Genomic DNA, 25,651 nt, shown 5'->3' with positions numbered 1-25,651 from the left:
TGTTCGCTGCATCCCTGTCACTGCAAGGAGGGAGGCACAGCACTGTAAGACACTTGGTATCGGGTGGGTTTAAGGATTCTCGTGCCCCATTGCCTGCCAGGGGTGACAAGAGACTGCACAAGAGCTGTACAAGGTTTCCCTCCGCTCCTGATTGAGCTCCCTTTGTTTATAGCCCGGACCCACGGGTAAGGGAGAGACGTGGGGAGAAGGTGTGATGCTCCGCGGTGGGGCCAGCGTTCGGCGTGGGGGGCACCGGGGCCACGTTTCATCCGTACCCCCTTTTGTCTTCCCCATTGCGTTTCAGCAGGGGGTGGAGAGGTGGAAATGACATTTCATTCCTCTCCTGTGAGCGTGTGCGCGCGCCTGTGCTGAGCCCGCTGACCCCCCTGAAAATTGAAATAATGATAATGCGCGTCTCCTGACTGCATCAAAGTATCAGCACATCAAAAGCCAGGAGGCATGAAATGCAAATGATAAAGTGAAAGCAGATGGATTGTGCATGATCGCCTGATGCCCAATGAATTTTAAAAGGTGCTGGTTCACATGGGGAGAGGGGCTGAAATAAACACGTTATCCCTGCAATTTTTTTTTTGTTCTTGCCGCTCACTCCTGACAATATTTTTTCACACTTCAGCGAGCAGCCACTCCATCTCTCTCCCTCCCTCTCCCTCTCTTTTCTCTCCCTCTCTCTCTTTCGCTGTCTACCTCGCACACGTCTCGGGTCATGTCGCCGCAGCTCCGGTGGAAATAATAAGATATAAACCACGAGGTTGTTATTTGCATAGAAATAGCATGGAGCCCCAGGCAGCATGGGAGAAGGACACAGAGATCATTTGTCTAAAATTTTAATGAAAACTTTTGCTGAGGCAGAGATTTTTTTATTTTTTTTTTAACTTTGCCTGCCTCCCCCTTTTTCCACCCTCGTACCTTCCTCCACCTCCCTCAGCTCCTTTTCCTCGTCATAAGCAAATCAGGGTGTGATTTCACATGAAATAGGTGACGTGCTGCTGCCGTGCACTAACAGGTTAATTTCCATTGGTTTTCTTCTTAATAGAAGTAAAGACTGAAGAGCCCGGTGCTCCCAACTTATGCATTGCTTATATGGTTCAGGCTTCCGGGACTGCATTTCATTTCAGTCCTCACAAGGGTGTTCCCAAGTCTGTTACTGACTTATTTTTAATTATTTTGCTCCTCCTTGTCTTTTGTGTTTAAAAGAAATCCCGGCTTTAAGACTGTGTTGTTAATGTAAACAAATAGTGGCTTTCAATCACAATTTCTCTACAGATACATGTTCTGGGCTTTTTCTAAGGGAAGGCAGATTTAGCAGAGATTTTCAGGAGCCACCACTGACTTGATACACCTCGGTTGATTATATGGATGTTCAACCTGGTGTCTCAAACAGTCCATTTTCTGGGTGATGATGAAAAACTGTCCCACACATTGCGCTTCACAGCAGGACATCTAAAGTGGTCATGGCTTCTGGAGGTGAAGGGAAGAATCTAACCAGCAGAATGTTCTGTTTCCTGTCCCTCCTTATTTAGCCTGATTTTTTTCCCAAATTCTCCAGGCTTGGCCTGCTCGAATGATGCATTGGGCTCTCAAGCTGTCCTGGTCCCTGGGGCCCCATGGCACCTTGCTGTTGGCCTGGTTTGTCAAGAACATCCAAGTCTGAGCTTGACAAATACCACCTGCTGGGAGAACATGTCCATGTGGGGAAAGAGGCAGTTGAAGATGAAGAGTCAGAAACCACTAAAATAAGGAATGTTGAAAGCATAGTTCAAAACCAGAACTCTGGGCTTCATTTCCCAGTCTGTAGCCTTTCTTGTGTCTGACGTTGGTGATCAGAATGGGGGTAACGGCAGTTCCCTGCCGACAGCTTGGTCTCAAAACCTTAGTTCGTTTGTGTTCGCCATGTATTTTGAGCTCATCAGATGGAGACTACCTGCCAGCAGTGGTGCGATGGCAGGGTAGGTAACCCCATCCTCAGAATTTCTTTCTGTGGAAGTTTTTGCCTTCAAAATGATGTTAATTTAAACAACGTGTCTGCCTGTGGACCTATTCTAGACCTGAAAGAGCTCAGGAACCAATTTACCAGATGAGTAATGCACTGTTTCTGGCACCATGAATTGGTGGTTTTTATGGGGAGAAAAGATTTTTGAAGAGCATCTTTACGAGGGGCGTTTGTGAGATGAACTGATCAGTGGAAGCTTGCTGGCTTGCTAATGCGATATGTAAATATCTAAGAAACTTCTACGCCTACTACCAGCAAACGTCCAACGACCTTTCCCGAGTACACCTTTCCTTAACGCAGACACGGCGTGTGCGTGGTAGAGACGTTAACATGATGGGTGCCAAACCGTGTCAAGGCAGCGTAGTGTATGTGTCAATCACGTGACTGCGGATGAGTCCCCCAGGACTTGTTGATACAACAGACCGTAATTGCTGCAAGGATCGTTTTGACAATCTGCATTTAAAACCCAACAACCCCGTTGCACGGGGCCAGCAGAGGATATCCTTGTATTTTAAATTCAAGTCCTGAGTTGCACTGACTGTCAAAGCCAGGGCTGAGATCAGCGTGGCTGCTTCTGCTGAGATTTATGGTTTTGTGGGTGTAGGTCTGGGGCAGGATTGCAGTAGAGAGGTGAGGACTGGTCTCTCCTCCCAAGGAACAGGCGTTAGGACAAGAGGAAACGGCCTCAAGTTGTGGAGGTTTAGGATGGATATTAGGAACAATTTTTACATTGAAAGGGTTGTCAAGCACTGGAACAGGCTGCCCAGGGAAATGGTGGAGTCACCATCCCTGGAGGTGTTTAGAAGATGTGTAGATGTGGTGCTGAGGGTTAGTGATGGTTTTTGTCAGTGTTAGGCTGATGGTTGGACTCGATCTAAAAGGTCCCTTCCAACCTGGAAAATTCTATGATCCTGTGAACTGTGGGAGCACCATGCAGCAGAAGAGCCGTGTACACATGAGTGAGCTTCAAACCAGCTCACCTGGATGGTGGTGACCCCCAGTTGTACGTTGCTCAGTGAGACAAGTTCATTTTGAGACATTTCAGCCCACGTGGCTCTCTGATATTGGTTGCTCTTCATTGTCTCTGCCTGACACGCAGACGTGCCCTCCCTGCTCGCTGGGACGTCGTTTGGGCTCTGTGCGCCGATCCCATGGTCACAGGTCTCAGCTGAGGGAACCTGCAGAACTTGTTGGGTGTAGTGGGACTGGGATTCCAGGGTGAGACACTAGGTCAGGATTCAGGAGGGGGCAGAGCTGCTGGGGAGGCTCTGACCACACGAGATGCAGCTGAGACAGGTCTGAGACGCGCTGGAGGAGCTCTGGTGTGAGGAACAGAAGCCTACACAGTCTGTCTTGTGTGAGTGATGGGTCTTCAGTACTGCAAGCGGTAATATTTACCCTTCTATTTCACAATATGGAAAACTAAATAAAAGCCCTGTGAGACTGATGCCGTTCGGGGGTTTTACAGTAAAATACAGAATGTGGAAAGCTCTTTTTTTTTGAGATTCAAGGCAGGGATAGCTCAGTATCTGCTCAAGATGACTCCAGTCTTGGGATTAGATCAAAGCAATCATGTGAGAGCAATCATGTGAGTTAGAACAGCAAGTGCCATCCCTGTCATTCAAAGAAGCATTATAATTATTAATGCATGATATGAATCTTTCTGTAGTGGCGCAGCAAGACTATTAGGAAGATACGTATGGGTGCAGGGTGTTGGAGAATGCTAATCAAAGAGGGTCTAGGAAATGTCAAACAGGAATTGACACTTCAACGGCATTAACCGTCAGTGGGTTCCTCTCGTGGATCTCCCCAAGGTTACCCCGCTCTTGGCTCATGGTGGGGGGAACAGGAGGGGCAGCTGTACTGTGCCCAAGGTGGATATGGCAGATGTGGGTTTGTGGGTGGAGGATGGTTTCTTCAGCTCTCTTGGAACCGATGCGGGACCTCGGTGCTGTTGGAGGGCTCCCTGGCATACGTCACCATCACTCACACCCGAACAGAGCCGTCCTGGTTTGAGAACCAAGATCAGAGTAGAGTTCTTGTAGGAGTCAGTCCCAGTTTAGCAACATTTGGCAATAGGAAGAGGGCAGAATTCATCTATTTTAGCACCAGTGAGAGGCATCAGCTACTGGTGGTGTCTGGTTGGTGACAATCCTGGTAACACAAGGGTCTTTGCTCTGTGTAAAGACATTAATGTAAGCAGGATGGATGCCCGGACTTGAGATGAGTGCAAATAAACAAACACCACCCTCCGTTTCTACATTTTATTTTTAATTGCCTTTCGTTAAGTGGTGATATTTGTGTATTGTTCCCATTAGAGACAATTTACGTTCCAGGCATTGCATTATCAGTCCCTTTATGTTTGCTTAGGGAAGAAAGTCTAATAGATTTCTGTTGACTTTTTTTTTTCCTCCCTCCTTCTATCATTTTTAATATGGATCTTGATCAGTTTATCTGTGTGGCTGGTGCCTGTGCTGGGGGGGCTGTGTGTGTATTTATTCCCGCTGAGGAGGAGTTCAGCAGAGTGGCCCGTATTCTGCCGATCTAAATCTCTTCCCGTAGCTTCCAGGGAAACTCCTGTGTATTAGAACCCTATATATGTTTCATGTCACGGGGATTGTATCCCAGTTCCTGGTGATCCTGCAGAGGATCTTATGACTGGAGTGTTAACTCTGGTACCTGACGTTCCACCAGAGATGAATGGAAGGTGGCAATTTTCAAACATGTCCTGTAGTCACTGGTCCTGACCTCTGTTGGGGTGTCCCTGCATGGAAGTCAGGGTTACCTGCCTGTGGGTCTCTTCTGTGATGAATTGTGGAGAAAATATCTGCCATTCTGGACACTTAAATAGAAATTCTAGGAATGGCATTGGAGAATTGTCCCTTATCTCATGGTGAAGCCTAAACCCACACTGCAAAGTGACCAAAATTTCACTCTCCAGGTGAAAGAGCTCCCTGCACCGCAGCCTGTCCCCTTGGGTGGCCTCTGGATCTGTGCGACCAAGGGAATGACCAAAACAAGATCTTTAAGTACCATGGAGCCAATCATTAATATTGTTCACAGGGCTGGTGTCTAGATTAGGGAACCCCTAACTGGGACAGATGGGATTTATGTGTTTGCACCATGCAGAATAGGGGGCTGTAATTTTAGTTTGCAAAGTGTATTGAGTCCTTTTGATTTACCACTGACTGATGGAGTGACCTTGAGCAAAACACTCTGTCTCCCTACACTGTGAAAGGAGAGCTAGGCAAGAATTTTTTGACAAGACATTTTTCATTTGAAAATGCCAGTTCACTGAAACTGGAACTCTTCAGGAAAAAGTATCAGTTTTGATGAATTTCTCGTTTGGAATTTTTTTGGTCAAATGATAAGTTCTTTTTTTTTATTGTAGGTTTGGTGTGGTTTTTTTTTCCCAACTGACTTTTCTTTCCAAAATAATTTTTATGTCTAATACCTACAACAAATATTTCAAAAGTCTAAAGCAAACATCGTGACCCTGTCTGATATTTGCTCAGATTTCAAGATTGCAAAATTTGATTTTCTGTTGCAATCCAGAAATTTTCAAAAATCCTCATCAATTATTGCAAGATGGAAAAACTGTTTCCTCCCCGTAACGTTTCATGTTGCCATTTGCAAACGGAGAGGATGCCTCTTCTGTGTCTGCTCAGCTCTGGAGCCCTGCTCCCTTTGTACCGGTGAGGTGCTTTGGGATCTTCAGCAGAAGGTGGTGGAGAAGGGCCACCCAGATGCATCTTCCCCTGCTGCCTCTGAGGTGAAGCGCAATTGCTTTTTCCCCTTCCCCCTCTTGATCTCACCAAATTAAAGCAAGAAAAAGGCTCCACCAGCAAGACCAGCTTCTGGATTTGCAGTCAGGAGCCATCTCCAATAACCATCAGGCTGTCAGCTTCCCCCCACCTCCCCCTGCCTCCCACCTCCCCCATCACTCACCAAAGGGAAAAAAGAGCCGGAGCCACAGCTTGAAATATATCATGCAATAGTGTATCATGAATTTCTTGTGAATCACATTGGTGAAGCAGGTTTATTTATTTCTGAGACTTTAAATCAATACAAAGTAGGTCTCTTAGTTCTGAAGCTGGGATGGAGTGTGAAAAAATGAGCCCATTGTACTCTTAAAACTTTGGGGAAAGGAGATGACAGCTATATAATTCCATTTACCAGGCACTAGGGGCTTTAATGTGAAGGTGACAGGGAGCTCTTTGTGCATTTAGAGCACCATATCTTCTAAATAAAAGATCTGTAGACTTGATAGTGGAGTATAGCTCTGACTTTAATAATCTCCAAGCATTAGACCGAGCCAATATGTTCCCAAGTCAGAAGGGTCCCCCACCGAACGCTCGTAAATTAAAAGTGCAGGAGCTGCACACGTTCAGAGATTAGAAATGCAAGAAGTGGAGCCCGTCTCCGGGCAGAGTGGAGGTGTCTGCGCTCGCCAAGGGGCTAAGGGCTCGCGACGCGGCTGCTGGGGGCTCCTGTCCCACGCTGCTGCTGGCCCACCCTTCGGCGGCACCATCCGTGTGGGGGGAAGAGCCGAGGGACAGAAACGAAGGCTGTAAGATATGTTGAGGCTTGACTGCACATAATAGCAGTCGGGTTTTAAGTTCCCTACATCATGTTTTCTGATGAGACATTCATTCTGATCATTTCTGCCTGTTTATGAAAAATAGGCTATTTATAGTATGTGCATGTGCCTTTTCTGCTTCAGGTTGCTGGCAGATAATATAAATGGTGGGATGGGAATTGCAATTATTGAAATTATTCGGATAAAAATCTGGCACTTATATTTGATATAAACACATGATATGCTCTGAATAATAACAGCACTTATGTTACATAATGATTCCCATTCAGACCCGCTGCTGTCAGTTTTTCAGATCCTTCATCTTTGGTGCAGCACGAGCCAATCCAGGTTGCAGCCAGACCAGCTCCGCAGTCGACGTCTCGACTAACTGGAGCTCAGCTTCTGAAAAGGGGCAGAGAGAAAGCAGCTGGTCAGCACAGGTCTGAGTGCTAGAAAATGATTAATATGCAGATGACATGCCTATAAACCTGTTGAGGACAGCCTTTTAAAGGCTGAAAAGGCTGCTAGAATCCCGGCTCTCCTTTGTACTTCCCAAAAGATCCTCTCAAGTAAAAAGAAATGTGGTTTCTCATTATGGGTGGGAGCGTGGCTCTTGGAGGGCCAAATGGAATAAGTGCTGACAATAATGCCCCTGGATTTTGTAAGCATGTGCTATCGAAGATTGCATTGTCTCAAAGACACATAGTGTGTGTTCTTTCAATCACGGGCTGAGCTTTAGCTCATGTAGCTCTAGGACCAACGTTGCCTTCCAACCCCAGGCTGATGTTGAAGATGGGGCACAGAGGAAGTGTTTTGTCCCGTGTCCCCTGGTCCGTGCCCTGCTTTGGGACAAGTTTGGGATCTCTGTGTGGGGCCAGTTGCTCACAGCAGCTGCCTTTGACTGGCACTGTGTCAAACTCCAGGTGACAGAAACATGGTTTCTGGGTTTCTGAGCTTTCATGGGGTGGCAAGAATTTAAGTTAAAGCCAGTTTTCTGCTGCCAGAAGCTTACTGTCTGGTGCTTTGCTGTTCGTGGCTGCTCCTTTTTTGTGTTGTTGCCATCAGATTAAGCACAAGATCAAATATTGCCAGTATTCAGGTATATGTGGATTGTGTATCAGTTTTAAAATCCTGGAACCTGGAGCTTTCCTACCGCTCTTGATGGACCTTGCTGGTCTATGGCAGCTGGCTCTGGTGGCTGCATCTGTGACAATTCCCTTGAGTGCCAGTAGCCTTCCTGCTAGGAAGGGGCTGCTTTGCAGGCTTAACCCTTCCATGCACATGTTCGGTCATTAAACACCCTCCTCCTACAAGCCTTGGGCTAATGCTACTGTCACTTCTTCACCCCCTGCTCCGTGGGACTCCCTGTGCCTCCTCGGACCCAAACTCTCAGGGTTTGAAGTTTACCCTTTTGACAGATCCTGATCGTGTCAGATACAGGGTTTAATCCCGTGCAGCCTTTTCTCCCACAAGTTTGTTTCTAGCGTTGCTTCTCTACCTGATTTGGCAACGTTTCTAAACGCACTTGTGCCCCGCTTGACCACGTGTCTCATTGAGGAACATCCAAATCCTTTAATTGCAGAAGCATTGGGTTTGTGCTTCCCCAGCCGATGTATTCTCTTTCACCCTTGGATATTTTTTTGCAGAAACATTTATACAGCAATATGCATTGCACCATTTAAGATTGTTAATTGGAGATTGAATTACTTGTCAGCCTTTAAAAATGTAGTCCTCTGAGGTCAGCGATGAGGTGGTTAGCGGAGCTGAATGGATGAGCTATTGCCTTCATTTTTTCCTCAAGCCCAATGATCATTGTCTCTAAGCTGGCTAGCCCTTCGGTGCCTTTTAACCTCTGGCACCCAATTCCCTCCGCAGCGCTGTGTGGGGAAGAAGCTGGCAGGATCTCTGGTGGCTCCTGAGAAGACAGAAGTGCACCCCTGCAGAAGCAGGTTGGGGACCAGCACTCGGTGGCCCTGGCAAACAGCATCCTTAACCCCTTGGCTGCAGGGTTTCGGTGCAGGGACTGGACCAGCTTGTTCTGCTTTTGGACTGGGCTTAATTCTGGGCCTGTGCCCGTGTTACATGTCCCTCCCGCTGCCCTGGGCACACGTGTGGACAGACATGTCACACACGTGACAGCAGCCAGCGCTGGTTGGCAGAACTTCTAAATGCAGCCTGGGACTGCGTTTGCCTTTGCTGACAAACCCTGACAAGTAAATACTGCGCTGGCTGGGTATTACAGAGGGATTTCGTCTGCACAGCCCCTCACAATGCTCTGCCACTTCACTGAAATGTCTGGAGCACTCGGGAAAAGGAGCTGCATATTTATCTTGATCTCCAAAAAGGGATTTAAGGGCGAGAGCAGGCGGTATATTAGACTGTTTTCATTGCCTGTCAGCAGTGGTAAACCTGAGCTGTCTACAGTGTCTCTAGATAAGCAGCAGCAGAGGCCCATTTTGCATGTACATACGTTTGCATTAGTTCATAGATGGGGAGTTTAAATCCTCTTTATTTTTATTTTCCTCTGTGGAAGGCATTTAGCTAGGCTTGGGCCTGGCATCCAGAGGCCTGTGCATTTCTTTCCCTTGAACCTAAATCTATGCTGCTGTCTTTTCTGCCATGCCTTTTTGTAGCTCTGATTTTGTCAGAGGAAGATGAAGGTGTTTGAGCTCAGAAGGGAGACCCAGGAACGTCTCTGTGATCAATCTGTCAATGATGACGTTGATTTCTGAATTTTGGGGCTAGTTGTGTAATTTCTGTGCCTCGGTTTCTTCTGTACGTAAACCTCGACTGGCACCTGTCTCACGGGAGTTTTGTGAGAGTCCTCCAGTGCTTGTAAAATGCTGAGTTTTGTGAGATGCTTTTCCTCCTCCAGAGGAAAATAAATTTGAGTTAGCAAATGCTAGCGTTGTGCCGTACCGGTCAGGCAAAGCTTTAGATGGGCACAGCGGCTCCCTCACCCCAGCTGTGATTAACTGATGTCGTGCAAGAAAGAAGCGAACTGGGCCACTGTCATAACCAGATCAAATTTTTCTATTTCCATACCCCTCTAGCACCTCCTTACTTTCAGCCCCAAAGATCAAATCCTGAGAAATGTGGAGTACCCGTTTAGTGCGAGTGAGATGATTTATGTCCCGAGCACTCATTGTAGGATGTCAGGATGAGGATGAGGATGAAGTCAGACCTGAGCATCCCTTCCATGAGGACCTGGTCGCCCAGGGCTACTCCTCTCCTGGGGTGGCCCTTCTTCTTAAAACAAACTGCACTGGTTGGTTGGTGGGGGAGGGCAGGTTGGTTGTGTGTGTTTGAGGGGGGTTTCTTAAGATCTAAATGAAGCAGGTACGTAATGCCCTCTGTCTGTTAGAAAGACTCAACCCATAAAAATAACAAACGGCATGTATTTGCTAGAATGTCAAAGTTATGAGTTTATTTTGTAATGATGTGCTCCTGCCTTCATGAGGTAAACTGGCCGTGGCAGAGGTGTTATTAGTAATATGGACTCAGCGGAGCAGAAAGCCAAGTGACCGAGAGATCAGTGTATCAGTCAGCGAGAGGGCAAATGGAAAGAGACAGCAGGAGAATGAGAAAAGAGCTGCGGTGCCTGGGCTGAGATTAGAGATGGAGCCGTGCAGGAGAATTGGAAGCCCAGCAGTCAGAGTCTTATTCTTTCCAGGCTCTCTAAGGAGCTGGTGGGGCTTTATCTTTGCCATACCCGTCTTTATGCACGGTGTTGGGTTTTTTCCCCAGTTAAAGGTTTAGCTGGGTCCACCGTACCAGTTGTCTTAGGGCGATTTTGAATTAGTGAGCTGAGCTTGGGTCAGCCCCCAGGAGACTTGGTCACGTATCGGCTCCGTCGCTGCTTGGGGAAGGTTAAATTGAGTAACTGCCCCCTGCCTCAGTTTCCCCACTTGTATCGTTCCCCTTGGGGATCACTATTCATAAGATCTTACCCTCACACAGGGCTTGGAAGAGTGTATTGTCAGTGGTTTGCTCCATCCTGTGGTGAAGTGATCATGCCTTGCTGCAGGGATGGCCTTCTATTTATCACTTAAGTCATCACCTCCTTGTCCCGTCCCATCCTCTGATGGTTTTCCTGGTTTTCTTTCAAAAGGTGCTTGGTCGGGAAGTTTACACCTCCAACAACCAGCTGGGCGGGATTCAGATCATGCACAACAACGGAGTGACCCACGGCACTGTGTGTGATGATTTTGAAGGAGTCTATACTATTCTGCAGTGGCTTTCCTACATGCCAAAGGTAATTCCCGGCCCTGCAGCACTGCAAGGTGCCGTTACCTCTTTGCTTTGCTCGCAGGGTTTTGGAGGGGAGGTTTCTCTGTACCTGTGGGCTTTTTCTGGGTTTGTGTGGTGCCTGGCAAGGTCGTTTAGGCCCATGATGAAGGCTGTTGAGCATTATGGTATTGGAGTACACAAAATTTTTGTGTTAAAGTGCTGGAGGAACTGGGATGCGGGGACTGGCACTGCCTTGGGTACTTCTACAGCACTCCCCCTTGGTACTCTGGGCAGCAGGGTTTGATGTAAGGAATGGATTGTCTCCTACAGAAAAGACTCTAAAAGTTGCCCTCCGAGGCAGTAATTTGTAGGGGTTGATGTATATGTGTAAGCTGCTCTGCAGCCAGGGAGGCAGCAACAAGAACAGGCAGGTCACCTTCCTTCAGGAAAGAGTGCATAGAATGAGGCTGGTGGCCTGGTCACCTTTCAAAAATTAAATTGCAACCCCTTGCTAACGCTGGCGATGCCTGAAGTTCAAGAGCAAATGAAGTACGATCTGTGCCATACTGGTGTAGCGGGAGGTGTCCCTGCCCATGGTAGGGGGGTTGGGACTAAAGTATCTTTAAGGTCCCTTCCAACCCCCAAACCATTCTATGATTCTATGATAAAGGAGGGTTTGAGAGAGTGCATGGAACACCTTGGAAGTTTCCTCAGGCTCTTGCTGAGGCTCTGGAGTCCTGTCAGCTGAAGAGTTGTGCAGTCGGGGGGAAAGAGGGCTCTGACCAGGTCCTTCAGAGCTGGTGTTTGGTGCAAAGCCCTGCAGGAGAATGACTCCCTTCAATATTCTTCTTTTTCCCTTAGAGCGTGTACAGCCCTGTTCCTATCCTCAAAGTCAAGGATCCTATAGACAGACCCATAGAGTTTGTTCCTACCAAGACTCCTTATGACCCTCGCTGGATGCTGGCTGGACGCCCAAATCCAAGTACGTAGATCTTTGGTGGCCAAGATGTACAATAATGCGCCTTGTTTCAAGACTGTTTGTCGAGGCTTTGTGTCTGCAGTCCAAATATATTTCAGGGCTTATAAAGTAATTAGTTCTAAACAATTTAAATGTAGTATACAAAACTCACATGTAAATTCTGAGAGCTTGAGGACACTTACAATTATTGGTTACGTTTATAGATTTTCTTTTTTTATGGTTCAGAGGAAAGTCCATATACAAAGGCCTTTACGCTAAAAGAATCACAGTATTTCTGCAGATCTTGGAGAATAATTAAACTGGAAACGCCACAAACTGTTGAACCCCCATGCAAGCTTTTGGGGTTGTGCAGCCTGTGTACATACAAGCTGCAAACTGGGTGACCATTATGCCTGCCGTTATTAATGAGTTTGGGGGGCTAAAATGAGATTTGTGATAAACTAAGTTTTCTGGTTTTGGATAATATTTTTTCATCATCTCTCAAGTAATTCATCCAGCTGTCTGAGTGCAGCTAACGCTGGCTTCCAAATCGAGTGACTTCAGATTTTAATTTAGTGGAAGCGTTAAGGAAAGCAGATGATTCCCTGTGATAAGTTAAAGCAGATATCTCCTAGGTGAAAAGTTAAAGCCATTTATTAGAGGAGATATTGCCGTGATATTCTTCAAACTGACGCCCGACACGAGGCCAGAATCTAAACGATCAGCTTTGGGCTCACGATAAAGAGATAATTTTGAAATGGATGGTCACATTTTACAGTGGGGCCACAGAGGCAAGGAATGTAGAACACAGTAATTACAAGTTTGGTCTTGATAAAACACTCTCCATCCTGTTTAAGTCAGCAGAGGTTAGCTTGCTTGGATCTCCACTTTTAATTGGTTTTGGACTTGGGTTTGCAGAAGCAGAGGTGCTTGTTCAGATTAAAGCATTCCTCGGGAGCTGTGTGCGAGGGGTGAAGCTGGGAGGGCTTTGAGGGGGTCTGGGGTGGGTTTTTTTTGTCGGAGCTTCACGAAGCCCCAGTGGAAAGCAGGTGTCCCCAGAGAGCTGTGATTTCTGTGATTGGGTGGGGAGAGTATCTCAACACCTTGACTTTGGGTTATACAGCTCATACAGGATGGAGGACTGCAGAAAGAGCTGTCTGCAGATCTTACTCATCACTCCCCGGTCCGGCATCAGCAATCAGCCCAGATGGGCGCTCTTTGTCAAGTTCACTGCAGTAGGGTCCAGGCTAAAAATACTGGAAAGCCTTCCTTCCATGGTCTTCCTCTGGAGAGTGGGAACAATGCCATGCGCTGCAGAGACTGACACCGTGAGGCTTAACTCATTTGTAGTGTATTTTGTGCCCTCTTAATGAACACCCACAGAAAGTAGAGAAATGCACCGTAACCTGCCACCCTGGTACCTGTAGGGGTAATTGTCATCCTGAGAATTTTATTTGAAGGGATGTTTGTGGATTGTCAGTGCGCAGATCTGCCGTTCCACATGGAGGAGTAGAGGTATTGTCAATATATCGGGGTTTGGGATCCAGGAGGAACCTCCCAAGTCTGACACTGCACTGGCTTCATAAGGGGCAAATAATACTAGTTCATAATTAGCGTGATCAGGGTAATCAAACCCTCGTACTCAGAAGCTGATTGTCTGCATGGGTCAGGAAAAGTTTATTTCTCTTGGAACTGCAGAGTCATCTCGGTAATGTGCTCTTCGGGAACAGTTTGATTCCTCTCAAGTATTAGGAAGTCGCTGCCTTCTTCAGGCAGGAGAACAGGTCTGACACCAAGGGAGTATCCAGGACGGTGATTCTTAAAGTGTATTTTGGTTTAGGGAGAGGGGCATCACCTGGTGTCTTCCACGGAGCAAGTAGGTTTTCAGTATCAGAGCACTCCATTTCACTTTTTCTAGAAGAATGTGTAAAACATGCTCGGATTTGTGGTTTAGTTTTAAAATAACATATACATTTTTACATTTAGCTCCTGAGTTTCTTCAGCATTCTTTCTTTAAAGGAAAGATTAGGCGGAATCAAGAGAAAAACACGAGATAAGTTTTAAAATGGAAAGAGGCATTTTGAAAAACATTTTTAATGACTTTACAGCCTTTTGACAAATGTTTGTAGTGTCTTGAAAAAAACAGTGTTATTTATTTAAAAGCATGCGAAGTCCCTCTGCTATCCGAACCCCATCGTTTAACAATAAATGATGCTTTTGCTGATAAATGACTGTCTTTATGCAGACTAGCAAATGAAATAAGACATGATGGCTGAAGGCAGACAAATGCTCAGCTGTCTAATGTTCCCTTGTATTATAATCTATTTAAAAATAAATAAATAAAAAGACAGCGCCAAGTTCTCCAGTTGGCAATTTGGAGCAAGTTTCAGTTGCTCCTTTTATATTCTCTCTTCTTTCTTCCCTTCCTCCTCTGATATTTCCATTTTTTTCCCTTCCCTTTAGGTCAAAAAGGACAGTGGCTGAGTGGTTTCTTTGACAATGGCTCGTTCATGGAGATCATGCAGCCCTGGGCGCAGACAGTTGTGGTTGGGAGAGCAAGGTAAATTCTCAGAGGCATTTTAGACATTTGTAGAAATCAAGTTTTCGTTACGCTTTGCGTTTTTTCTAGAACCTCCTTTGAAAGCTGATGGTTGTAAGTAAAAAGAAGTCCTTACTTGGACAGGATACTTCTTCACCACATGAATGAAGCATGGTCTGATCGTTTCTCCTCTTTTGCTTGGAGGTGACAACTTTAACATCCACAAAAGCCAGAAAGAGAGAGATTGTTAGGAATGCTGGCAGTCGGTGTGTGGTTCCCTGGTGCAGGGAGGCTTTCGTGCAGCTCGCACTCAGCTGAAGGTGCATTTACACGATTTCTCCTTTTGCAATCTTATTTGACTTGCAAGAAAAGTTCCGCTAAAACTAGAGCAAATTGCAAGAAACTCTGCATAGAGAAGAGCTTAACGTCGAGGCTCGTGTGGAATAACTCGCAGCATTTTCCAAACCAGCACCCACAACACCTGATTTTAGCTGTTTTTCATGATGGCAGAGATGTGTAGCTCCGCAGACCTGTGGCTCTCGCCTCCTCCCAAGGGGAGTCGCTCCCTTACCTTGCTGCGATGCGGCACCTGTGCAGGGTTCTAAAATGTTCCCGTTGCCTTGTAATGTGGATCCCTGCCTTGAAAATATTTGCATTCTCGGTGCTGCAGGTCCCTGAACAATCAGGGCTGGCAGGAAGCAGAAGCCTGGAGAAGGGATCCTGCATTTTGACAGAATGCAAATCACAGCTGGGCTCAAAACCCCTCAGTCACCTCTTTTCTAGTTTCTTTAGTTTTTTGCCCCCTCCAAAATGGCGCTGTGAGTTTCCCAAGCTGATTGTCTACATCCTCTCAGAATAAAGCCATTTGAAAGAGTACATTTTTCTCCCTTGAGTTTCCACTACGAGTGCTCGAGCTGTCCAAATGCCACATGCTTATCCTTTGTCACTCCTCGTTCCTCAGGCTGCCACAAGCGCTCCTCTCAAAACAGAGCTTCATACTCTTGCCTCCAGCAGACTCCAAGCTCCTAATTGATGTCAGTGGTTTTGGTTAATTGTCAGCCTGTTCTTTTTTTTGTTAATGAGTGAGAGAGGAGGAAAAAAACCTGAAGTGCCTGAATGGGATCCTGGAGGCTTCAGGTGTTCCCTTAATGGGATGCGGTCGTGCCTGTGCATGAGGGGTGCTCAGGGGGCCTCAGCTCCCAGCAGAAGTCTGTATCAAAGAAAAATCTTTTATTTTCAGATCTTTCATCACCTGTACACTCAGTGTCACAGTTCCAACAGTCCACAGCCAAATCACCTGATAGCGCTTACGGTCTTCTGCGAGTCCTGTGGCCACCCCTGGGGTCTGACTCCATCAGATTCTAGTTGCACCAAACTGGTGACACAAGGACCAACCGTAGTACCAGGACATCCCCAGTGATGCTGTCTTTGATTACCAGAGCATCAGTGGGAGACGGGGAGAGACACCACTGTGAGAAACACACAGCACAACTGGGGCAGCCAGCTGGGCTCCAGCCAGTATAGCCACGAACCACTGCTTTTTCTTATCTCCATTACGTTGATAGCACATGAGGGGCCAGAATATTTGGCGCTGGGAGCTCCCATTTCTGTTGTATACTCTTTGAAGCCACAGCTCTACAGAGTCCTCCTAGTGAAGGTGAGAGAGCTAGAGGTGATACTGTGAGATAGTAAAGTTTATGGCATTCACTAGGGCTCATGTGCAGCATCTCAGAGGGTTGCGTCTGCTCTGGACAGCTCTAAAATGGCCATCAGGAGCTATGTTCCAGCAAAATGTTCCTCTCTTGCTCTTTTCTTAAGACTTCAGAGGGTCTTTAATGGGTTTGGAACTGCCTTTGGACTATGGTAGTGAGGATTGTGATACAGAGAGACGTGCCCGTTTCCTTGGGTACCAATCAGTCTGTGCTGGAGCCAGAGCCAGGAGGTGGTTCCTGGGCTGCAGCTCAGCTCTGCCGCCTCGGGCTTTCATGTCTCTGAGCACGGCTGGTCCCAGGGGGCTGAGTGCTGGTACCACTTTCCACTCAGAATATTTTCTGATCTTTATACATTGTTGAGAGGAGCCGAAAATACCTGCTGACTCTCCTCCTGATCGTAGCACATAACCTTGAGATGTCCTGTGACCTTTTGGTACACTTTGGTATTTTCATCTGCCATCTCTGACACTCTAAAGTTTTATCTCACAACGTCGTATAATGATTTAAAGGCTTTTAGGTTAGCAGTACACCGGGGGGCCGGGGAAATCAATGATTTGGCAAAGCCAGAAGGTCTCTGCCCAGGCCCATGCCCAGCTTCACGTGCAGTTCCTTTCTTCTGACAAATTCCAAGTTGCTTTGGACTCTCACATGCAGGTATATATAATACAAATGAAACTGACTTCTTTCCAAAGCAGTGGCATTTTGAAAAAAACAAATATGAATGTATTCTTCTGGGATTGTTACTGTAAGTGCTGCCAAAACTCATCTTTTGTATGTATGTTTGGAATATGTGTGCTGTTGGCTGTAAATTGTCTTTTATTATTCTATGGCAACTTGTCCAGGGACACACTATAAAACAAGATGTAGCATCTTCATGTGCTAGCCTGATAAAATTTATATGAAGTATAATGGAAAACAGAAGTTGTTTTGAGCTGTTTTCAAGTTCAATAAATAACTGTAATACTTGGATAAAGATGTTCTTTATTAGGTCACATGGGCCCTAATATAGAAGTTATAAGTTACCGATTTAAGACGGCTTCTGCAATTACGGGTTTCTAGGCAGACTCTTAATCATAGTGAATGGGAATATTTTCAACCCCCCAGTGCACATAGGCCCTGTCGCTTCTTCTGCCTGCAGCGCGTGTCATCCCGCTGGAGGTGGCTGAGGAGGGAGCGGAGGCTCTGCTGGGACTCCCGGCCTGGGAGGAGGCGGTTGTCATCGCAAGCGAGATGCCTTTTGTCTAACGGTGGGGTTGGATGCTGCGGAAAGCGGAGCTGAGCATCCTCCCCGGTGCCTGCGCTCCCTGCCCATCCCTCTGTCCCCGCACCCTCCTCACTCTTGCCAGCGTCCCCAGCAGAGGGGCCGGGGAGGAGATAGACGGGCAAACCCAAACATTTCAAACCCGTCTTTCGGGTGACTGAGACATCAGCATGGCTTAGACATGTGGCCTGTGGATGCATTTCATCAGCTGACGATGCTTTTGAAAGCAGGGCTTGGGAAGCCTTGGGGTCTGCATATTTTTCATGGGCAAGACCATCAGTATAAAAATCTGTACAGTAGCAGGTGAAGGGTGGTGGAGATGTAGTTACATCGTTCAAAATTTGGGCTTTGGTTTATTCTATTTAATTTTTAGTGAGGTATGTGCTAGTTTTTAGGACTAGATTTTGCTTTGAGAACTGTAAATTCTACTCCACATGCCTAAGCTCTTCAAAAAGGCCAGAATGCTCCTTCCACCATTTGCGTGATTTGTCTCTCTTGAGTATTTTGATGCAAATTGGGAAAAAAAGTCTAGTTGTGTAACAGTAGAAATATGAATTTTGATTTGTCTCGCCTGTTGCCAGGCTGGGAGGAATACCTGTAGGAGTAGTTGCCGTAGAAACGAGAACGGTGGAGCTCAGCATCCCTGCTGATCCTGCAAACCTGGACTCGGAGGCCAAGGTAGGTTGAACGTGTGCTCGGTGGCTTGTTTGTCCTCTGCAAATGTCTCTGGGGAAAAGAGCGCTTGTTTTGATGGGATTTTTTCCCCAAAAAATGGGGGACAAAAAGTATAGCCATTCCTTGGTGGGGTGCTAATGCCTGGCAGCTGCTGGGAGGAGTGAGCGGGCAGTTGCGTTGGCCATTTGTACAGGAGACATGTTCTCCAGCTTCTCTTGGGACTTTGGTGAGATGCAGGGACAAGGGCCCAGGAGATCTGGCCAGCAAAAATCATTTCCCTCTTCTCTTGCCGTGACCAGAGTGTTTCATGCTCGCTTTGCTCTGACATTTTGCTTTTCTCCTGCCTGATTTCACAGCTCTGGCCCTGCATCATCTCTTCGGGGTTTTTTCCTTTGCACGTCCTTTTCTCTCTCTTCTTCTCCTTCACCTTCTCACAGCAGTCGTAGTATCAGGCTTTCCATCCCATCTCTATTTGTCTTAGCTAAACCTATGGGGACGCTCCCGTTGATGTTGGTGACAGAAGGATTGTCCTGAGTTTTCTGTGGGTGAGCAGATCCGAAGCTGCTGTGTTCCTTGTTCACATTTACTTCCATTGTTCCTTGTTCCATATAATTCCACATCACAGCTCTTGCTGCATCCGTTTCTATATTTTCATGCTAACTCTTCTGTTAACGTGTTTCAAGGCTTAACAGTCCTTGTCCGTTCCCCACAGATAATCCAGCAGGCTGGCCAGGTGTGGTTCCCTGACTCGGCCTTTAAGACGGCGCAGGCCATCAATGACTTCAACCGAGAGGGGCTGCCCCTGATGGTCTTTGCGAACTGGAGAGGCTTCTCCGGTGGAATGAAAGGTAACCGTCAATTTGTTCTTTTCAAAATAAGCAATGCAGTTGTATTTTTATATGTACCCTCATACACAGTGCTAGGAATTGGCCAGGTCATCTGCAGGGAGACCAGGTAATTGGGTGTTAACGGCGGTCTAGTTGCTAACAAAATTTCCAGCTGCCAACCTGTGCTAATTAAACCCTAATCTCAGGAACCCCCTTCTGCTCAGAAAGCTTTTATGTCCTTCTGTCTCAGTTTAAAAGCAGGGCTGGATAAGCCAACGTTATGGCGTATCAAAAATGTATAGGCATATTCCGTCAAGTGGAAACATTGTCTGATTGACGATTTTTCCCACTGTGATGCTGTCGTATGGAGGGCTGTCTCCCAGGTGACTCTTTGGGTGGTGGTGATGTTCGTATGAAGTGAAAAGTTCTAAAACCGCTCAGTTGATATACCGGCAGTTACAGTTTTGTACCACATATTGCTACTTGAAATTTTTGTGAAGCGCCAAGAATGTGAGATTGATACTATAAAATTTAAATAAGTAGAAGATTACGGCATCTTGTGACACGTGGCACTTAACAAACACAGAAGAAAAGTTACAGACGCTCTAACACGGTGAAAGTTCCTGCTCTGGAAGGACTGGGAGGGTGACAGTGTCTCCTGCGCAGGACACAAAGCAATGCCCTTGAGTTTGCAGATGCAAAGGTGGAAGATGGCAAAAGGTGGCAAAATTACTTCCTTGGGAAAATACCTGTTACCTTTCAGGGTGGTTTCTGCTCCGTGTGCTGCTACTGCACTCCCTCCGTGACTTCCTTACCTACTGTCCAATTTATGGGGAAGTAGTTGATTAATGAATGAACGCTTGGTGAAGTTACAATATTATTTTGCCTTAGTGTGTTCTGAGATCTGGTGAACCCTTTGCTGGGTTCCTGAGTTTAGCTTTGGAGGTGAGACCAGAAGCCCAAGGTGGAGAAGGTCCCTGGAGGATGCTGATGTTCATACCACACGGGGAGGGGGGAAGAGCAGAGCAGAGATTTGCACCCTGGTCCCTGCATTTTCCTGCAATTTTGGTCTCTCCTGACCCTCTCGGGGCTCCTCGGGGAGTTGTTTGCGGTTTTGGTTTCAGTGCTGGCTGGGGATTATGCAGGGAGGGAAAATAAACAATTATGCCACCCCTCAGTGCACACAAACACACTGCCAGGAGCCGACTGCACTGTGGGTAAAATGACTCCAAAATTGTGTGTAATGAGTAGGAAAAGATTAGAGACAGCTCTTGCTATGCTGAAAATTGACATTAGTGGAGGGGGGAGGGGGGGGAAGAGAGGAAAAAAAAAAACCCACCCTCTTTACTAGTCGGCCTAGGAGGTCTAATTCAAGCCGTAAAATAAATAAATAAGTAACATAAATAAAGGCGTATCACAATGGTATTGGTGGTTTCCCCAATGAGCTCTATCTGGCCGGAAGGCTATTCAGCATAATGCAAAATTAAATTATAAAAACTGGCTTGAATATTTAGATGGAGGAGCCATTTGGAAGTGGTTTATTTAGGCGAACCGGCAGTGACCCACGACGGGGAGACATCAAGCGTGAAATTTACTGGAAATTAGCACCAGGGTCTTGGACTCGGCATGAATAGTTTGATAGCATGCAAATCCCCGCGACATTAAACTGCAGCGCCGCTTGTGTACAGGGGCACTCGCAGTTGGTTTTTCATGTTTTACTTATTATTTTTTCCTGGGACAGGTTATAAATAACAATAAAAAAAAAAAAAAATCAGCAGAATGAAAAGGCTGTTTTAAATCTCTGATTACCTGGATGTGGAATGACGGCGTCGCCCGTATGTAATGGGTTTGGGAGGGACATTATGTGTCTGCAGCCGACACACGCCTGGTGTTTACCTTCAGGTCCTATCTGATAATCCAGCCAAGCTGATGAGATCCGTTCCAGCTTTGGAGGTTCAGGGCACGCTGCCCGACCCGATGGAAGTGCAAAAAGCTGTCTGCAGCCTTTCTAGCGTGCTCGATGCATCCCACTGCCAATATTTACACGGGCAGGGGAATGAGAACAGCTTCCAGCAGATCTCATGTCTGCGCGTAGCAGCTGAGCGGGCAGGGGATGAAGCTAACGAACAGCACTGCTCTTCTAGAGGACTTCTGCAGCCTTTCTGTCTGGCACGTGGCTTATTATGCTGAGATTTAAACTAGTACAGGAATTAAATCTGGCTCAGAAATATAATATTTAATTTCTCCAGTCGCACCGTGAGCAGCTTCTTTGCAAGAGGAGCTGTGCAAACAGGCGGCTCCGTAAATGTGTGCGGGGTTCTTTGTGCGTGGATGGTGGTGGAAGTGGTCGGGTTTTGTTTTAAACATGGTAAGGGTAGTAGTTACAGTAATAACAGTTTATAAAGTCTGCACGCGGGCTGTATGGGCAGCTCAGCCCCAGAGCAGTGGGCACCAGTGGGACCTGGCATCGTTAACCACCTGCAGCAATAACACTGGGTGCACTATTTTCCATTGTAAGAGTAGAGAATTCAGCAAAACTGCAAATAAGAGACAATAGTCACAGTGTGGGAAATGTTTCTTACTTTCACACTCAAACACAGCATTCACGTAAATCAGGGAGGTTGTGTGTTGTGGTGTTGGGGTATGGGGAATGCAGGCAGGGGTCTGGAGTTGTATTTGTGGTATTTTTATGATCTTCATCAACTCTTAGATTTTACCTCTTTAAAACAGACATTATTTAAGAGTCCATACTTTGCTGAAGGGGTAAGTGTGTGCAAACAGAATGGTTGAGATGGTGGGAGGAAAAAGCCCTGCAGAAGAGCAGGAACCCTCCATAGCCTGTGGCCACCGCAGTTCCCCTGGGCTCCTCTCGGGAGCTCAGCAGCTTCCATGGCCTGGAGCTGTGCGTGGCACCATGGGGTGGCACTTGAATTTATCATCTCTTCCTTATTTGAGCAGCAGAGGAGCTCACAGCCAGATCGGAAAGTTTTAAGGGGTATCTGTAGCCCCAGAAGTGCAGCAGCAGATTTTGAGGTACAAGAGAAGCCAGCAGTTGGTGTAAATCCATATATAAAATATTGCACTAAGGCTGTTGGGATGTTCCAGGAAAATTAAGTGCTGTTTTGTAGGATCCCAAAAGGCATAACTGCGTAGAGAACCCCGTAGCAGTGAAGTTCATGCTTCTGGATAGCTTTGGAGGTCGGATCCTGGAAGTGTTGTAGGCACAGAAACGCCACCCTGACCTTGCTGAGGCCGCCTGGTAACCCCCAGAGAGATCTGGAGCTACGCACAGAAAGCATCAAGTTTTTCTCAATTTCTCTGCTCCTCCTCCCTCTGCCTTGTTCAAACAAGTAGCGCTTCTTTTTTTCTACACTTAACCTGAGTAAAATATATACCCTTGGCAGGAGTGAAAAATGTATTGCTAATTACACAATTATTTTATTATGTAGCACTAGTAAAAAATGTCTAGTAAAGAATTAATTCAGTTAAAATAATTTGAATCAAGCAATTATTTTCTTAACACTAGAATTAGCTGAAAGTACTTCAAGTGGTTTATTACTAGCACTACATAATAAAATAATTGTGTAATTAGTAATAAATTGTCACCCCTTTTGAGGTCTTTTTCTTTGCTCAGGACAAAGGAAAAGGTTAGTTTTGTGTGGTTCTCAGTCCCCACCGTCTCTGCCAGAATTTATGTTTATTTGCAATTAGAGGAAATAAATTGTTCTTCTCTTCATCAGCATTTGACATTTCTTAAATAACGTGAAACTCCTTTTCTTGGGTACTTGGACAATGACCTTGCAAATGAGCTGGAGAGATCCCATCAGTGCCTATGGTACTAATATATATATATATGTATATACACACACACATATATGTATATATACACTGTATATACACCTCTCTCACTTGCTCTATATATGTTAGTGTGTGTATATATATATATACACACACATATATATATATGTAAGTGCTTGTGTGTTTTCCCAAAGAATCCAAGGGCTCACACGTGCAGCCCACTTAGTTTTTCTGTTCTATCTACTGGTATTGTAACGGCCAGAAAAAATTAGACAAACTGGGAGGCGCTAAGCAAAGAACAAAACCGATGAAGGGGACTGGAAATACCGTCCTGGGAGACATGAGAAATGAGTATCTATAGTGAAAAAAAAAACCACTGAAAAACCTACTGCTATTTATAGCAAGCCCAAAGGAGCGGAGGGATTCTGTAGGGTGGTGCAAGGAGTAGTAATATGAAATTAATGGGGATGGGGAAGGAGGGGAAGTTTGGCTGAATACTGAGGAAGATTTCATCTATTTGGCTGTGGAAATGGCCCTAAAGAAGGAGTAGATTTATTGTTTGGGATTTCTAAACGAAAGCTTTAAAATGCACTGGGAAAGAAACATAGGATACAGTCCTGTGTGAACAAAGAGATGGACTAGATGATCTTAATAAGTATTTTTCATTTCTTGTGTATTTGATTTGATACTTCTATATATAATTATATGTAACAAAATATATATATATGAGGGTGCCTGTTTCCATTACAAACTATATCCATTATAAACTATATCATCTCATATAAATTCTTTTGCCTTCCTTTTTCTCTTTTATTTAAATCACCTTTGGGGCTGATATTTTCAATGTACTGTCTTTACACAGTGGAGTTGTTCTTATTAATTTTGAGCAAAATGCCTTAAACAAATTTTAATGCCAGAAGAGAAGAATGTTATTTCACATCTGAACCCTCCTCACACGCTAATTTTTATAAAGATATGCAGAAGGTCTGCTGCCGGTAGGTGCCCCGTGCGTGTTATATGAACCATGATACTGGTCCGTGGTGTCGAGTTTGAAATTGAGGGAGTGGAGCCGTAGGACGAGGGGGAACGGTTTTAAACTGAAAGAGGGGAGATTTAGATTAGATACTGGGAAGAACTTCTTTGCTGTGAGGGTGGTGAGAGCCTGGCCCAGGTTGCCCAGAGAAGCTGTGGCTGCCCCATCCCTGGAGGGGTTCAAGGCCAGGTTGGAGGGGGCTTGGAGCAACCTGGTCTGGTGGGAGGTGTCCCTGCCCAGGGCAGGGGATGGGACTGGATGGGCTCTAAGGTCCCTTCCAACCCAAACCATTCTATGATTCTATGAAATTGGGTGGCTGCGCTCATATTAAGTGCAGAAATACCTGACCTGACTTCCAGAACAGCTGAAATACTGGTTTGGCTGGGAAGGAAGGGATGGATTCTCTCCAGGACATGTGGTGTAGGACCAACTGGTGTGACCTGAGGACCCTGCAGTCCATGCTTTGTGACTAGATGTGGTTATGTGGGAAGCAACCAGAGCAGATCTCCGGAGTAGAGGTCCTGTGGCTGGGAGCTGAAGGATGCTGTGGGAACATCTCCGTTCTCCTTGCATCTCCTTGGATGCTGCTGTGGGAACACCTCGTTTCAAGATGGCAAGTCCATCTTGCTCAGGGCCAGATAACACCAGCCAGAGCTGGCAGTGTTGTATCAGGAGCTGGTTATAAGAGCTGAATAACTATATTTTTCCCCCAGTTTGACCCAGCGTGGCAGGGCTGAAGCCTTGACGTGCTGGGACTTCAAGCACTGTGTCCTTTTTTCCGCAGACATGTACGACCAAGTGCTCAAGTTTGGTGCCTACATCGTGGATGGCCTGAGAGAGTATCGTCAGCCTGTCCTCATTTACATTCCGCCGCAAGCGGAGCTGAGAGGAGGATCCTGGGCCGTGATTGATCCCACCATTAACCCTCGTCACATGGAGATGTATGCGGACCGAGAGAGCAGGTACGGCCCCTGGAAGCTTTCTCCTCCCTCTAAAACTTCCTGCTTTGAGGCATGATTACCTGGCTGAGCCAGGCGCTGAAGTTTCCTGAGCCAGACATCGATGGGATAAATTCCGTAGCCAGTGTGAGCTAGCCTCTTAGAAGGTTCGTGACTGACATTCACAAAGCACAGTGTTGGTGCTTAGGACTTTTTTTTACCATTCTGATATTTCCACACACTGCTTTGTGCTTTGAAACAGGTGCCCGTGTAAACAATTTTGCAAATTAAATAAGTGTAAGTAAGTGTCTACTTTAAAATCCCCGAGTGTTGTACTATCCATCATATCGGCACTTGGGTCATTGCACTTCTTTAATTAAATACAACTTGCGTAAGTGAAGTTCTAGTTACTGGTGATTCAGGATATAAAACTACGGGCAAATCTTGGAAGCAGGTTTCTAAAAATATTTTAAAGCAGCTCTAACATATAGAGATACTGAATCACTGGGAGGAAGAAGCCAGCCCTAGCTGGGGTAGCAGATAGAAGGAAGGTGTACAGAAGGGCAGCATGAATCTTGTGCTGTTGGGGTGTCCTCTCAACCCCTGCCATCTCAGCAGGGCAGAATTCCTGGGCAGCTGCTCCGGGGGGAGAATATAAAGCTCCCCACCTTGCAAGACATCAGGAAGGACCGTGTGTGGTTTGCAGAGCTGTAGTTGGACTCTAGAGGTCTTGGGCTCCAGCAGCCAAGAAAGAGATTATTTTGCAAAATGTGTCATCCTGTCCCTAGGAACCGTTACACGTTTGTAATAATTCTCATCACTGTTGCTGTTCTATCACCCTCAGCACTGACCTTCCTCCTCCTCGTTACTCCCACCCTCACGGTTAAAGACTGAAGTGATTTTATTTCCCAAGCCCAAGTTTCAAATCACGTGCTCCTCTCTCTCTGACCTGGGAAGTGGGCAGGATCTCTAATGAAAATGGCCGGTTAATTGGTTTGTTCCATAAAGCTTACCTGCCTTTCCAAAGAGCTTTCAGGTCACAGCTTAAAAGAGACTGTGAAGAGCATTGCTTGTACCAAATTCTGTTGGG

The 25,651-nt window shown here is 46.2% G+C and overlaps 1 protein-coding gene across 3 annotated transcripts in view; it reads left to right on the top strand.

Moving 5' to 3' along the window:
* Positions 1–25,651, top strand: part of ACACA (acetyl-CoA carboxylase alpha) — a 124,361-nt gene that overhangs the window by 83,800 nt on the left and 14,910 nt on the right. For all 3 annotated transcript variants that reach the window (XM_074160462.1, XM_074160460.1, XM_074160461.1), the window contains 6 exons: positions 10,702–10,845; positions 11,682–11,802; positions 14,242–14,338; positions 17,872–17,968; positions 18,678–18,813; positions 24,408–24,585. In XM_074160462.1, coding sequence (XP_074016563.1) covers positions 10,702–10,845; positions 11,682–11,802; positions 14,242–14,338; positions 17,872–17,968; positions 18,678–18,813; positions 24,408–24,585 — 773 coding nt within the window. The remainder of the gene's footprint in view (positions 1–10,701; positions 10,846–11,681; positions 11,803–14,241; positions 14,339–17,871; positions 17,969–18,677; positions 18,814–24,407; positions 24,586–25,651) is intronic.

Source organism: Numenius arquata, chromosome 18 (assembly GCF_964106895.1).
Source record: "Numenius arquata chromosome 18, bNumArq3.hap1.1, whole genome shotgun sequence".
NCBI lineage: Eukaryota > Metazoa > Chordata > Aves > Charadriiformes > Scolopacidae > Numenius > Numenius arquata.
This window is presented reverse-complemented; position numbering and strand designations above follow the sequence as displayed.